Source organism: Excalfactoria chinensis, chromosome 4 (assembly GCF_039878825.1).
Source record: "Excalfactoria chinensis isolate bCotChi1 chromosome 4, bCotChi1.hap2, whole genome shotgun sequence".
NCBI lineage: Eukaryota > Metazoa > Chordata > Aves > Galliformes > Phasianidae > Excalfactoria > Excalfactoria chinensis.
In genome coordinates this window covers 19,343,479-19,360,764 of record NC_092828.1, presented here as the reverse complement: position 1 = coordinate 19,360,764, position 17,286 = coordinate 19,343,479, and the positions used below count along the sequence as shown (strand labels likewise).

The 17,286-nt window shown below is 36.2% G+C and overlaps 1 protein-coding gene across 1 annotated transcript in view; it reads left to right on the top strand.

The window, feature by feature from the left end:
• Nucleotides 1–17,286, top strand: part of LOC140251115 (uncharacterized) — a 266,990-nt gene that overhangs the window by 3,225 nt on the left and 246,479 nt on the right. Inside the window, exon 2 of the mRNA XM_072334414.1 lies at nucleotides 16,299–16,533. Within this exon, the coding sequence (XP_072190515.1) occupies nucleotides 16,299–16,533 (235 nt within the window). The remainder of the gene's footprint in view (nucleotides 1–16,298; nucleotides 16,534–17,286) is intronic.

The following is a 17,286-nucleotide window of genomic DNA, read 5'->3' as shown; positions in this document are numbered from 1 at the left end:
GATAGAAAGGGATCTTGGTGTGCTGATGGACAGTCGACTGAATATGAGCCAGCAGTATGCCCAGGTACCCAAGAAGACCAATGGCATCCTGGCTTGTATCAGGAATGGTTTGGTGAGCAGGACCAGGTGTCACGGAGTTATTTAGATCAATATATGTCTGTAATGGGTGGTGGGGCAGTAGGCCTGTGGGCTCCCCAGCCCCCAACAAATAGGAAGGAAAAAAGGGAAAGGGGTAGGGAGATGGGAGTTGGGCTCAAGGAAACAAACAGAGCAGCAGCAATGATCTAAGGAGGAAAACTTATTTTACTAACTATGATATCTGAATGCAAAATAACAAAATACAATCTAATTGAAATTGAGGCTAATAAATCAAGTAAAATAAGAGAGGGAGGTTTTCTGAAGACTGAGAAGCCTACTTTGAAATTGAAGGTGCCACAGCTTGGAAGCACACTCATACCCGCTGCCAGGCAGTAAGAGAGAGAGAGAGAGAGCGTCACTTCTGTGATGTATTTCCCTCTCTGACTGTGAGGTCCTCTGGGACATGTAGTTCTTCTTCTCTGCACTCTACATGATGTTATGATGTGGAATACCAATAGCAAAAATTACAAAACCATGACACTAGCTTTGTTGCCCTTCTTTGAACACGTTCCAGGGCTTTGGTGTCTTTCTTGCAGTGAGAGGTCCAAAACCAGACACATTACTCGAGGTGCAGCTTCACAAGTGCTGAGTACCGGGGACAATCACCTCTCTGCTCCTGCTGGCAACACTGTTTCTGATGCAAGCCAGGATGCATCGGCCTTCTTGTCCACCTGGGCACACTGTCAGCTCATGTTCAGATGACCATCAATCAATACCCCCAGGTCCATTTCCTCTACACAGTCTTCTAGCCACTCTGCCCCAAGCCTGTAGTGTCACCTGGGGTTGTTGTAGCCAAAGTGCAGGATGCGGCATTTGGTCTTGTTGAACCTCATCCCATTGGCTTCAGCCCAGCTCTCCAGACTGTTCAGATCCCCTTGCAGGACCTCGCTACCCCCAGGCAGATCCACACTCCCATCCAACTTGGTGTCATCTGCAAACTTACTGAGGATGCACTGAATGCCCTCATCCAGGTCATCGATAAAGATACTGAAGAGGACAGGCCCCAGCACCAACCCCTGGGGAACACAATTCGTGATTGGTTGCCAGCTGGATTTAACTCCATTCACCACCACTCTCTGAGCCCAGCCCTCCAGCCAGCTCCTTACCCAGCCAAGAGTGTGCCCGTCCAAACCACAGGCTGCCAGCTTCTGCAGAATATTTGTAAATGTATCTTTAAATAAAATTTATTTACTTTCAGGTGCATTATATCTTGAAAATGTAATGACAATTCTAAAAAAAAAAAAAAAATAATAAAAAAAATAAATTAAAAAATAAAAAATCAAAATTTTAACATCAGGTACATATGGATCAACAGAATATTAACATAATATATATGCTATGCTGGAATTAATTTTCTAATGAAAAAAACAGCTTAGTATGGAGATCATATTGTATACTGACTAGAGCTTTTTCTTTTGTTTAATTACACTAATGCATATTGGAAAAAACCTTGGTGGAGTCAAAGATGTTAGAGAATATTTTGTTAGATTAAAAATATATATATTACAAAACATTACAAATATAACTTGCTTTAAAATACATTCCTATTGAGGGATTCTGCCCCTATTCCCATATCCTGTACTGTCTGACCTCTGAGAAAATCTTCTTATTTATTATAGCTGAAAGCATTTTTAAATGGACAGAAAATGAGCTGGTCAGAATTCCTTGGAGGAAGAATACAACAGTATTTTGAACTTGCAGTTTGTGGCTTAGTGTGCCTATAAGCTACTCTGAAAAATCTAAGTCAGTAATCTGAAAATAAATAAAATGACAGAGCCATTAGCTCCACTCTGTTTACCAAGTCAAATAAATTTTATAAAGCAAAAAATTTGATTTGTAAATAATTTACTTCCTTATAAAATATTTTTGACTTTGCTATTCAATTGATGAATGGGAGGTGAAGGAAACATTTAAAATAAAAAAATTGAATTCTATCAGATGATAATTCAGGTTGTTGACTTGAAATGCACAATGAATCATGATAGTAATATGTTACTGAATATATATTCTGAGTAATACTGAAGAGTCGGGCTCAGTTCCATAACTGATTGTAGCACTTCTGAATGGTATCATAATTAGCTATTTCTTGATAAATAAGCGTGGGCTACATATTTGATTTCCATGATATTTTTCAAAGGTGTAATTAATACATTTAAAAGTTAAAAACAATCAATATTATTCAATAATATTATTTAAATTAAACCTAAGAAATAATTTTAAAAGTGGCTTGAAGACCTGACTTTGCCTGAAATAAATAATAATTCTGAAACTCTGAAACTGGCACTTAAGTGAGAACAGCACCTGGCAGTAAACTCAGTGTTCCTAGCAATCATACTGCCCACACAAATCAATCAAGACTTAGAAGTGTATACATGTGTAATTATTTTTAGAGGTGAAGACTAGCCTCCTGTGTTCTAATAACATTATAAAATGTAAAATACTAGTTGTACATAGGAGTCTTGATAAATAATTACTAAATGTAACTTAATTTTCCATGGAGAATCAGTCAACTCCTTAACTGACAATCAATGACAGTATTTCAGTCATTTCTGGCAATTCATGCTGCAAAAAACAAGGATCAAATATTTAATATTATATCGAATAAAGTTTATGTAGAACAAGCTCTGTTGAAGAAATAGATTAGTGATGGCACATCTCTTCAACCATAGGTTGATAACCTTAGGACATACAGATGTTTGGGTGTTTCTGACTGGGACTTATGCTCTTAGCAAACACATATGATGTTCATTCATGGTCTTCTGGTTTTCTATACTCTCAACCATCTGTTAAAATGGCATAGTGTCTATTGACGTTATAGTTGTATTGCTCTGAATAGATAACATTCCAAAATCCTTAAAAATGTGCTATTGGAATAAGGAAACACAACTTCTTTCTAATCTTTATTTTATTGCAGTATGTCGTGTTGTTCTTATCATACACATATATTGCATTTTTGAATAAATTTTATAATTTATTATCTATTCAGCTGATATCAATTTCTTTCTGGCTTAAAAAATTGGCTTCAGTGGAACTTGTTCATTTCACACCAGCTATGTGCTGTATTTAAAATATTTTTATTTCAACATATTGAACATATTGAATTATATGATATATTTCAAAACTCAAATCATATTATTCTCTAGCTTTTCTGTTATTGAAGAGGAAGAAGAAAATCAGAAGACAAATATTTTATGGCTTTTTTCCAAGCAATTTCTGATAAGACAGTTTCTGATAATCTCTTCTGAGATTTGGATTTAATCATACTAAAATACAATGACCTACAGACTGCTCTACTGACATTCTTCAAAGCTACTTCTGGGACTGTTGCCTGGAGAAGAGTTGACTGAGGGTGGATCTCATCACTATTCATAAACACCTGAAAGATCGGTTCCGAATGAATGGGTCTGGGCTCTTTCTTTCAGTGGTATGCAGTGGCAGTGCAAGTGCTAAGGGGCAAAACCTGTATCACAGGATGTTTCATAGAAATATGAAAAATTCTGAGGCTAACAGAACTGGTGCAAGCTGTCCAGAGTGGCTATGGAACCTCATTCTCTGGAGATATTCAAGACCCACTGAGGTACATTACTGCACAATGTGCTGTAAGGAACCTACTTTGATGGGGAGATTACAGTAGGTGATTAAGGGACCTCCAGAGGTATCTTCCAGTCCCTACCATTATGTGATTCTGTTATGGATTCTGTGTTATCCCATTATGAGGAGATTTTCAAAATTCATTTGGACGGGTTCTCTCTCTGACTTTAATTGAGCATTACTCCTAGATGACATACAGAAGTCTGACTTCAATAATTTTATGAAGAACAGTTGTGAAAGATAATGTTTAAGTAATCTTACTAAATTCAATCTTGCTTTACCAGCATTATTGATACTGTTGTAATTGTACATGAATGCTAAATATATGGCAGATATGCTTTTTTATAATCTCTTCAGACAATGTGTTAAAATTTGGAAATATACCTAGTATACCTAGGAATCTTACTAAACAGGACAACCAAAAATTACATGCATGGATTAATATATTTTGAATTTTATGAATAAGAATATGGGTGAGTAGCTAGTAACTCAATCAGCTCCAAGTGTCTGTGTAGGGATGTTAGTGTAATGGTAATATAAGCTACACAGAATTCTACTTTTTACAATACGCTAAAAAGAGCATGTCCAGCAGGTCAAGGGAGGTGATCCTCCCCCTCTACTCTGCCCTGGTGAGGCTTCATCTGGAATACTGTGTCCAGTTCTGGGCTCCCCAGTACAAAAAAGACAGGGATCTCTTGGAAAGAGTCCAGCGGAGGGCCACAAAGATGGTGAAGGGCCTGGAGTATCTCTCCTATGAAGAGAGACTTAGGGAACTGGGTCTGTTTAGCCTTGAGAACAGAAGGCTGAGAGGGGACTTGATCCAGGTTTTTAAATACCTGAAGTGTGGGACCCATAGTGGTGAGGATGGTCTCTTTTCAGTAGTGCGTGGAGACAGGACTAGGGGTAATGGGCTGAAACTTCAGCATAGGAAGTTCCACACGAATGTGCGCAAGAACTTCTTTATGGAGAGGGTGACAGAGCACTGGAACAGGCTGCCCAGGGAGATGGTGGAGTCTCCTTCTCTGGAGATATTCAAGATCCGCCTGGACGCCTACCTGTGTGACGTGATGTAGGGAGCCTGCTTTGGCAGGGGGTTGGACTCAATGATCTCTAGAGGTCCCTTCCAACCCCTACAATTCAGTGATTCTGTGATTCTGTGAAACTTATGAGAAGAAGCTTTATAAACGTATGTAAAGAACAAAATTACATGATATTATTTGAAATAGAGACTAGCTAGATAGAAATAATTGAAGGATGTGGAAGGAAAAAAGGAGGAAATATTGAGAAGAAACTTATGTAAATGAATAAAGAGGTTGAAGATAAGGAATCAGCAAAGTCGGAAGCACACACAATTCTGGAATTTCTGCTGCACATCTATAGCAGAGATGAACTTCCAGATTTTTTTATTTCATGCATTGAAAAGGAGACATTTTAGGTATATCTTCAGTCTTTGAAATCTGCTTGCTCTTGATCTAAATTATACTTCAAAAATAGATAATCATGATGAAAACTCAGAGAAAACATGAGGAGATCACCGGCTAAATACTTTATTTGATAGTTTGTCTTAACTTTTACCTACATTTCTTGTAAGAAAACTGATTATTGATTAAAAATAGATGATGAAAGTACAGATATAGTTTGAAGAGATACATTAAAAATGATGAAATTAAAAAATATACTAAAAATTAATAAAATGGTTAATATACTTGCACGTTTTACTTTCCTGAATGTAGAATTTTGCTATAATTGATATACTTCTCTAGTTATATATATAGTTCCTAGAGCACAATAATTTTTTTTTATTAGTATTTTGTTAAAGATAACAGAAAAATAGTGCAGATTTCAATTTGTATCTCTCTGATGCAATGTATTTGGAGATCGTGTTCAATGTTTTTCAGATGTTCAAAGCAAAGCATTTTGCATACTGAAAATAATCCAATATGATTTGTTAAAAGTCTGCCACCATAGGCTTTCACATTTGTTCCTCATCCTGAAAAACATTTGTCTTCTAATAATGTGACAAAACTCTGGAAGTTGATAAGAGGCTGTTGCAGCAATATAAATTTGAATTTTATTTTTCTGAATCATTAATTAAAAAAATTTCTGACTCTTACTGAAAGAAATACTATCCATTCCATAGACTGGAAACTATTGTAAATATTTAGTAATACTATTAAATATTAAAATAAATAAGTAAATAATTTTAAAAATTTGCCAGTAGGGAACATTAACTCTAGTTTTTTTCTTAATATAACTATATCTCACAAGTGATATTTGTGATAAAGAATAATACTGAAACATACTTAAAGAAATATGAAATCAGTAACAGAGCTGGAAGTAAAGAGTAGCATATTTGCTTTGGTTTGATTTTTTATTTGATTTTTATTCTTTTTTTTTTTTTTTTACTTCTTCTATACTACAGCTTTTTATGCAGAGGTTGCTCCTTCCTTATGTCAGCTGGAAGATAAATTAGAAGTCACAAAACAAATGGGGATTCTTATGAAGTGTACAGCAACAATAATGTCTTGTTATTTCTTGTATTAACTTAAGTGGCATCAGAGAATCCATTACACAAATAGTAAATTTTTACGTAGTTTTGGCCCAAATGACATCTTACTTTGTGTGTACTCTTCTCTTCCTTTGCCAGGGAATTCGTCCCACTGCTCTAGACATGTGTGACTACTGTCAGTGAAAGAGCCAAAGTCCATTACCTTATATTATTGAAATAATTGCCCTGATGATGTGTACTAAACTTTAACAAGGGACTTGTCTCCTCTAACACCAGGCATCACAACACAAGACTGATGAGCCAAGAGAAAGCATGCTGTTTCTTAGCTTTCAACAGTTTTTCTGTCATTTTCATACCATCTTATGAGGGTTTCTATCAACTCTCACAAACCCCTAGGAAAGTGGCTATAACTTCATTGTTTTTGCACACTGGTCAAAATAAATAAATAAAACAAAAGAGAACACACACACACAAACAAAAGATAAGGTAAACATTAGAGATGATGAGGAGAATGAGGATATAGAACTGTAAAGAGAATAAGGGGCAGAATGAAGTTATAAAAAGTAAAAGGGCGAGCAGGTCAGGATAAAAGGGCAACAAAAACTAATGTGCTCAAAATAAAGCTTACCTGGTATAGGTGGTGAAATAGCATATGAAAATTTATTTAGAAGCGTACAACAGTTGGCCTTTTGACAGGTTTGTTTATTTATGCAAGAGGCTTACCTTTCTCCAGACAAACCAGTCTACAGAAATACCTTATCAGCCATGGAAAAGTTGGAGCAATAATTATTAATCACTCAAAGAGTTTTGATGCTAAAGGACAAAGTTCATTTTAAAGCTGCTTGTGACTTTATGATAAACTAAAAAACCTGTTGTTTTTCAAAGGCAGTAACTATGTGCTCTTGATTTATCTAATCAGCTATTTACAGGTCCAGTTTTCTTTGTTACATTTTTTAGATTTATCCTCCACTTAAAATGGCTTACAGCAATGCAGTAATCATTTTCACCCACTTTTTTAATATAAAAAAAGGGTTTTTTGTTTTTGTTTTTCTGGAGTGAGACGGAATCAAGCCATCTTTTGAAAACTGTTTGCATCATAATAACTGCTGCTGAACAGTAACCTCATATTCTCCTCCTGCTTTCTAATTACGACTTAGCAAGAAGATTAAGTTCTATTACATTCCAAACTAGATTTAACTTGCTATATTGCTTATCAATATAACCAGCTGTTCAGTGATAGATTCAGCAATTATGGTATTTTTAATACTTCTTCTGTTTCCATTTGACTAAGTAAGTTCAGATGGTCACTAATTAGTTCTGTCATGCTGAGGTAGTTTTGAACAATTCATTGTGAACAATGCAATCAGTGTTTCATGGAAAAGAACTTTCCTAAGATCAACACTGGTTAATTATCCTTAGGAATCTATGCTCCATTTCTTTATTTGTTATTGCTGTCATGAGTAAGGTGACATGAATTAAACAAAACTGCCTCTTAAAAGAAGGCTTCTGCTGATGAACATAATGATTTCTCATTTTCCTCTGCTCAAAAGCAATCAAGTGAAGCAGTCATAAAGACATATTCTTTATTAGAAGTCTATGCCTTTCTTTAGGGCAGCCCATGGTTTTGGGGATTATAAGACACTGAAGCAGTTTCCGATGTACACATTTCTGTTTGTGTTTCTTTTACATAAAACTTCATGATACTTCTAGTTTTTTCTTAAATTCTTCCATCCTTCTGAGTGAAAATTACCTGAAATATCACAAGGAAGAAACAATCGCTTTCCTTCCTTCCCTTCCCTACCCTTCCCTTCCCTTCCCTTCTCTTCCCTTCCTTTCCTGTGTAAAGTTTGTGGAAAATGTCTAAAGAACGCTAGGAGACTATGTGAAATTGATGATATTTGTGTAGTAAGGAGTTTTTTAGATAGTTCCTTAGCACTTTGTGTCACTTCCAGACTGCTGCAGTACTTCCTGGCCTTCTCACCAGTCTGTATCTGTATCAATCCTATGATTTTAACATAATTATGTAGGAATACCCAGTGTTTTGATGAGGATGTTTGTACTTCTGAGATACCAAATGTTGTTTCATCTTGTGATGTTATCAAATCTCTGGAGGATTTTTGAAACAAAATGTGAAAAACAAAATCTAGTTAAAAATTGCATCTTGTAGTAAAATAGATTATAAAGTAGGCCTGGAAAAAATGCATTATCTTTATCTGCTGAAGGAATACTGAACTGAAGATGTTAATTTCTTCATACAGTATTTCTGCAAAGCTCAAATCTGGTGATCATTTAGAAAGGCGCGAACAATAGAATTAGTCCAAGCAATAAGGAATACTGCTTTAAATGTATTCAGTTATGATTGTAACATGATGCTGTCATATGCAGCAATAAGAAACACAGAAATGCCTGCTTCTTGGGAGGAAAAAAAAAAAAAAAAAAAAAAAAAAAAAGTCAAATCAGTCACAAACATTTAATTGCAGACATATAAGAGCAGACACAAACAAACATAAACTGCATTTGCATTATGATTATTTTTCATTTTTCCCCCTCTGTCTGCTAATCAAGAGTTTTCAAGTAAGTTATTCTGCTATAGTGAGTAGTTGCCAGTATGCTATGAAACTGAGCTAAAACTGATCATGAGATAAGATTTTGTGTTTTAGTATAATAGGAGACATGACGTTAAGACATTTTATGTTATCACATTATTTCTGCCCTTTCCAATACCTATCCTGCATAATTTTGTTTGTGAACCTGTTGCTATATCAATCATCCTGTTCCTGAGAGTGGAACTATTTAAGATTTAGATCTGCCAACAACATTCATTGCAAATAGACAGTAAGGTTAAAAGTATTAAGTGGATCAGGCATCAAAATGGATAGTTATGCCCCTTCATTATCGATAAAGTATCCAGAAACTAGCATTTACAAAACAATTTGAAAAGGAAAACAAATATGTTTGTTATATGCTTAGGTCACTCCTAAAGTAATGCCTCCTATTCATTTCCATGGAACACTCCTGTCTTTATTTTTTAACACACTGGATATTCATCACAAAGAGTAAACTTCCAAGAAATAATTTGTTTGAATTTGTCTCGTTAGATCTAAGATCTGCTTTACTTTAGCTAATAGTGATAATCTTCTGTAGAGCAAGTCTTTCTTTCATTTTAGATGCATTGTTCAATTTTTGTCTTCACAGATGTTCAACATAGTAAAACTAATTTTTCTCAAACTGTCTTGAAACCTGATGGTTTGTGTCATGGGGGCGGGGGGTGAATATTTTGGAGATTTTCATGGAGTTTGATGGGGATTGTGTAATTTTTGGTGCTTACACAAGTAGGAAATAGAATCATAGAACCATAGAATTACTCAGGTTGGAAAGAAGTGTTTCCTAATATCCATCCTAAAGTTACCCTGGCGCAACTCGAAGCTGTTTCCCCTCATCCTGTCACCTGTCACCAGTGAGAAGAGACTTGCCATGCTCTTACTGTAAGAACCTTTCAGATACTGGAAAAGAGCAATAACGTCTCCCCTCAGCCTCCTTTTCCCCAGACTAAACTAGATACATAGACACTGGTCCCTGTGAAAGACTGTAAGAGGCCATGCTTTTTACATTACTGCCTCAAAGTTTGCTGAAATTGACAAGTTCAGGGAAGTCTGGCCAAGGTTCCAGAACTCCCTTTGTCTGAGACACAAAGGAGGACAAGTTCAGGCAAGTCTTAACCAAGGTTCCAGAACTCCTTTGTTTAAGGGTGACATGACAGATGGACAAGTCCGGAGCTACTAAAGGGAGATAAGATGCAGATGAATGGTCCTAAAGTGGTCTTTTTGTGTGGGCCTATCTCAAGGAAGAGGGCCATCTCTGAGGTATTCACATCACTCTGACCCAAGCCTCCCTGGAATGTCACCTAGGCTGGGAAGAAGTAGGATAAAAAGAGCATGGACAAACCATGAATTTAGGTTTTCTGACATCAGATGCCTCACTTGTGAACAAGGAGGTTGTCTGACATCAGATGCCTCACTACGTGAACGCCTGCATGCTGAAGAAGATGCTTGCATGAAGAACTTCTAGGTTTCTGGCCTCAGATTCCTCCATCATCATCCTACTTCTGCCAACGGATTCACCTGGGCTTGCTGCTCGAGACTCTGCCCGTGAGACCTCTCTGCTCCGTGAGACCTCGCTACTTGAGACTCTGCTCTGTGAGACCTCTTTGTTCCCCGAGACTCTGCTGCCCTTTCTACCTCCTGCTCTGTGCTGCACCGATCTGCTGCTTGCGGCCTGCCACTCTGCTGCTGCTCTCCCCTACACTTGTTTTTCCCCAGATCAATGAAACAAGGTGCAACGGGACGCTGCTGCATCCAGGAGGTGACTTTCCCCGCCTTTCCATAATTCTTGCCTTTTTCCACCTTTCCTATCGCCCACTTTCCCCTCCCCACCACCCTAATTTTGATATTCGCCACTCTCCCTTCCCCATCCCCTCAGCTGTCTATTATTTCTAATAAACTGGTCGGATCAACATTTGAATGTTTTTCTTCTTAATCTCACGCTGGGCATAACTTATCAAAAGAACCTTGCCTCTCTCCTAAATTGGAGCAAGACAAAGACAAATCTATTTCTTTTTTGTCTCAAAGCTTGCTTCATGAGGCCTTTCTGATGGTAAGACTCTGACTGACAAGTGCTCATTATCTAGGAGGGTGAATGGTGGGTGTCACCATGCCACAGTACCTTATGATTGCAAAGATAAGCAGAAGCAGGACAAGCAGTCTTTTTTAGGGGTGCGGCTTGGAGGAGCTGACCACTGTGAAAAGTGATAATGCTTGTGCATGGCAGCACTCCTTGCTGGCTCATCTGTTAGGCCAGGAATGTTACAGTAAACTAAGAGAAAAGTAGAAGAAGAAAACCCCACAGAAATGGGAGATAAAAAGCCCTCTCTAAACTGGGGACTTTGGAGACAAACTCCCAAAGACACCTTTGACAGAGAATTCCCTGAGGGGAAAACCTCTTCGGAAAAACCCCCAAGGCCGGCTTGCTGCAGAGCTTCCTGGCTTTCTTCCATCCCCCGCGGTGATCAGACGAGTTCCTGAGATCAACGGACCTACTGTATACCTCACTGGACCCATGGTGGTGGCTATCTCTTTTGCTCTCTACAGAGACTCCTTGCTTATATTTCATACCTTTCCTATCGCCTACCTTCCCTTCCCCATCTCCCTAAAACAGCTAGGACTTTAATAAACTGGTTGGACCAACAAGTGAACCGTTGCTTCTTAATCTCATGCCGGGTATACACATATCAAAGAACCTTGCCTCCCTCCTATAAATTGGAGTGAGACACTCCCCCAGACTAAATAAAGATACATTCCAACAATCCAACAGAACAATAAATGTTTATATTGTCTCTCAACAATTACTTCTGGGTTTTCAGAAATTGTCCAGTAAAGAACAAAAGAGAAATATAATAGATATTTATAAAACTGCAACATAATCGGAGGCAGTTAATAATACTTAATGGTCAATTAAACACCCGGGGAGGAGATGGAAAATAAAGAAGTCACACTCCGGCAGTGTGGAGTGTGGTTCTCACAGCTTTTATTTTTATAAGTATTTTCTTTGTGCAACCCCGTCAAAATTCATGAAAGAAGGAAAGAAGGAACAGTACCTAAGAAGACTTCTCTGAAAGTAATCTTCACTTGTGACACTGGAAGTGGGTGTTGGAAGTATGGCAGTTGAGACTGAATCTTCTCTCCATTATTCCACTTAATGCTGTTCCCATGCAACAGATGACAGCTGAGGGGCAGTCTAACAAAGTGGCATCTGATATGAAAGTGTTTATGAAGCAAATATGTGCTTCTGAATCCCCCCACGCAGAAAAAATTGCACACATTGACATTCACAGATTTTTGATGGATGCTTGTAGAGACCAAACAATGGATTTGAGCACAGTGAGGCAGTGGGTGGTGTGTTTCAGCAGTGACCGTGGACCACCTTCACTTGTGCAGATATTTACAATTACTACATGCAGGCTCTTGTTCATTGCTAGTGAAGATGTTTAGCTAATGGTGTTTATTGAAAAATATTGTTTTGTAGATGAACATTTGCTCTTTCAAACAGTATTATTGTGCACTCTGTATCTGTTGCAGCTTCCTTCAGGGGGAAAAAAATAAAAATAAAAATACCGAGGTATTATTTTTAGAGCATTCTACTTATATGTAGAGGAATTAAATTATGAAATATTTTGAATTGTTAGATGGTTATTTTTTATTCAGATTTATTCTATGTTCTGAAAAAGATTCTGTAACCTGTCTTAATGCCATGAACATTTTTACTTCTATGAACTAGATATTTGTGTTGTTGCTACAAAACAAGCTTAAATTTAGTTTTCTTCAATTTGCTTGGCAGTCAGTCCTTTCAGTTTTCAGATTATGTCAAATCTCAGTGTTTGTAAAGACACCCTCAAAGCACATGAAGCTGTCAAAAGTCATGTGTATCATGTTGTGACCATTTTATGTCATCTTGAATGAATTTTTGTACAAGAAAAATGTATTTTTCCAGTACTGATCTTGAAATGAATATTTATTGTTTCAAAACACAGAAAAATTATTCTAAGTTGAACAACATTTAACTTAATGTTTTTGTTGTTGTTTTTTGTTTGTTTGTTTTGCTAATGTTCTCCTAGAATTTCCCTTCAGACAATTAAAGATCTAGAACTTTGAATGCTAAGTAAGGGTTTTTGGAGTTCAGGTAAGTGTATATTTATCTCTAGGAATTTACAATTTAAATTTTGCCATAAAAATACAAATCAGCAAATATGGCTACAGAAAACATACTGTCCATAGAAAATATTGAAAAACAAAGTGGATAAAAGTATCTATAATCATCATCATAGTATCATAGTATCGTGCGAGCTGGAAGGGACCTTAGAGATCATCGAGTCCAACTCCTGGGTTTCGAGCACCCTGTGTAGCGAAGCGGCACTTCTACCCCTGCGCCACAGGGGGGATTCGAACCCGGGCCCTCCGGTGCCGCAAGCAGCAGCTTATACCACTGCGCCACTGGGGCAAAGATATTAATCTTCCTTCCCTTCTGCTGCTTTCTCTCCCCTTTCCTAAGAAGTAAAACTCTCCCATGTCTTATATCTGTGTTTTTGATACTGTGTGCACTCAAGGATAGAAAAGTATACCACAGTTTCACAGTCTTGTAATGTTCTCTCCCTTTTATTTATTTATTTATTTAATTATTTTAATTATTCTTTTTATTTTTTAGCTTTGTTGCAGATCTTTTTAAAATGCACAGTAAAAAACTCATGGCAGTTTTATTGCCATGTTACCATCCTAAAACAAAACAAACAGAAATCAACATAATCAACTCAGATTTGCTTGGGCAATATACAGTTATTCTGATAGTGGCTAAAATACAACTAGAGGATTACCTGCTTACTAATATTTTCATAGTTAAATTATTGGCCTTAGCATGCTAGAACGATAACTCTCAGTACAGATTTTTCTAGCTCTAGACACGTATTATTCTATTTTTCTCAAATTCACTAATTGAAAAAAAATCCAATTTTCTAATTTTAAAAATCAAAAACAGTTTTCAAATAATAGCTGTCAATGATATAATGGCTTTTAAAAAATGGATAAATACATGTTACCTGAAGCATCTTGTTCATTTCTGTATTACCTCATATATGGTTATTTTTCTGTTCGTTATCAATGTGAATGTCTTGATTTAATCAGTGATAGATTTTTCTTGTAATTAACTGAGAATAGGATTTTTTCCTAGTTTCCCAACTGGTTAATATGTCCGTCACAAAAATTTTTCAATAATTTGCAGCAATAATAGATGCAGTTTTGAAGAGTGAAAGTGGTTTTAAAGATTTTGAGGTCTTTCTGGGATACAAAATGCCAGTTTTTATAGGATTTAATACAGATTCAAGTTCAATAAATAAATAAGTAAACAAACAAACAATCAAACAAACCACCAAAAGCCCCACAAAACAAAGCGAAGCCAACCAATCAACAGCAATAAAATTTGCCTTTGCAAGTTTGCAAATTAACTGTGGAATAATTATGTTAACTAAGTCCTAGTGAAAACATGACTTCCAATTTCTAGGTAGGATGAAAATTAAAAACGTATAGAAAATAATATAAAAATCAACATCATAATCAGGTTTCTACAACTTCTTCAGCTTAAGGAGCTGGTGAAACTTACATGATTTTTTTTCTCTGACTCTCATTCTCACAGCCCCAGACATTCATAAGCGATATGCAGTCTCACCCTCTGAGATTTCAAAATCTTAAAAAAATGGACGAAATTCCTCATTAAACTGTTTCACATTTTAACAATAGACAGTACAGTAGCATGTAATATTTAATATATATATATATGTGTATATATGTACTGTGCTTTATGAAAGTTCATATATATAGATCATGTTTCCCATTTCTATGCCCCAGAGATTCTTGGATAACTCAAGGGAGAATAAAACATTAAAATATCTGTAAGTGTAGAAATCTTTATTTTCTCTACCCTTATGAAAAGAAATATATAAAAAATAGAACTTTTTAGGGAAGCAAAGCTAGTAATGTTCTAAAGACAGCAGTGGATCTAAAGGAGGTTGCTATTTCTGCATATGTTTAAGATGTTAATTCCTTTATTAAATTTACAGCTAGGGTAAGTCCATGATCAAAATATCTTTCATGTATAAATAAATTTCAAGTAAAGAGAAAGTATAAACTCTATTTAGTTCTGTGATTAAGGGACCAGTGAAATACATTAAGAAGATAAATATGATGTATGTATCTCTATGATGTTCTTTTCAACTGTTTCTTATCTCAAATTATACAAATATTTACATTTGTTTTTAAGTTTTATGAGTAGTGAATATTTAATTCTTAACTCTATCCATTTAAGAAGGAATTGTAACTGATAAAAAAATGTTTTCCAGGTCCATATTTCTTCTTGTGAAATACATTTCATATTTGAATCACGTTTCATTCTTTGTATTAATGTTTTCCTTTCCCCTAACACATTCTTCATATTTTTATCTTTCATCTTTATTTTACAAAACATAAGGAATCAAGCTATCCTAGTGCCTAGAAAAGTTTCAGATTTAAGTGATAATTCACATCTGGGACACATCAGAAGCAGTGTTGCTTGTCAGTGAAGCACTCAAGCTTTAGTGGATTGTAAAGACTATTCTAAATTCCTGGACAGATGAGGTTCTGTTTGTGATCAAGGCATCTGGGGCAGAAGAAATAAAAACAAAAATAAATAAATAACACCTACAAAAAAATGAAACAAAACAAAGCAAAACAAAACAAAGTATCTTGGTCTTCCTCAGTGCATTCATTAATAACTGAGAATTTCTCAAACAGAGCACTCTAAAGAAGCATATAGAGTTCTTCCATTTGGAATAGTAACAAGATGATCGTGGTTCAAGGGTACAAAAATTCTTGCTCATGGTCCTACTGTTCCTGAAAAGTCAACATGATTTTAAGCATAGTAGTGAACTACAGATATCACTTAAGTAAAGTAGTACAAATAATTTGTTAGCAATAGCTGACAAAGTAAATATGAAAATGCCTTGCACAGTGTAAAGAACAAAACGTTTCATCCCTGTCTAACCTCAGACACTTAACTAAGCTATGTAATTCGCTTCTCAAGACTCTCTACAAACAAGGGAGAAACCTAGGTGTCTCCAGCTGCAGTGATTCAGCTCACTTAAGGTCTGAATGGAAATGATTAAGTGATTGCAGAAAGTGGAAATCCTGTAAATAAGCATTATTTTATTTTATTACAGAAAGAAGTGAATGATTACAGATGAAAATCATTGGAAAAATATTTTTTCTTTTTTGTTATAAACTGACATTTCCCACAGTAATGCTTGGAGCTAAGAAATAAAATGTGACTGCTCTGAACCTCAAGCAGAACATAAGCCCATTGCTTCATGAAAAGTAAAGACTTCTGCAACCCTTTGTCCTGTTCCTCTGAACTTCTTGTCCTACTGTAAGATATACAGTGTTTATGTTGATATTTGAGGTAGCATGTATGTTCTCAAAAATAGGAGACTCAGTGGGTGCTCCCCCTGCCTGCCTACCTTGAGTCCACTGCTCCCTCTAAGCAACAGGTATCAGACGCTGGAAACTGAAGGAGAGATGAGTGGTGAGATGATGGAGGAACTGCCTAATAGGGAGCCTAAGGTGAAGCGGCCACCCCGATTCCTTGAGACTTCCTCTGCCAGGAAAGAAAGAAGGGTGGTCATGGTGGACAACTACCTTCTCAGAGGAACTGAGGGCCCTGTATGCAGTCCAGACCCATGCCATCAGGAAGTGTGCTGCCCTTCTGGGGCCCAGGTCAGGGACATAACCAGAAAACTCCCGAAGATGGCTAGGTCCACTGATTGTTTTACACTACTTGTGGTTCAGGTGGGCAGTGATGAAACTGCTCAGTACTCAGAAAAGTCAAAAGGAAATAAGAGTAGGCAAGGAGGAGTAAATGCAGAAATATTTGTCAATATTGCTTAAATCAATGAAGAGATATTTGACAGGCATTGGATCCCATTTACTGAGTCACTAAATTGTTTTTCATTGTCACTGAATGTCTGCTAAAATGATTGGATCCTGAAATCTAGCTCCTTTTGTGCCAGTATGTAACTTTCAGTAGTGTTAAGATCTTAGGGTTTGTTACTGATTTAAGCAAAACCAACATTACAGTAGATTTGTATCCACAATTTTTAATGATTATACAACACCTCATTTCAAATTATCTTTTATGTATTTGGTTTTATTTTTACAAATTTGTTCCAAATTTGAAACATATTGATATGAGTGAGGATTACAAATATGTGATGACATTTCCTTGATTTCTCATTTTTATCTCCAGTTCACAGAAATATATAAATAACATGCTAAGCAAAAGATGAAGAGAATGTGCACTGAATCTTGGCTATTGTTCTTTCATAAACTGTGGGTTTTTTTTATATGTATTGATAGACATTTATATAGAGTGTTATATGTATTGATGGAAAAGTATATAGAGAAGATATCAAAATT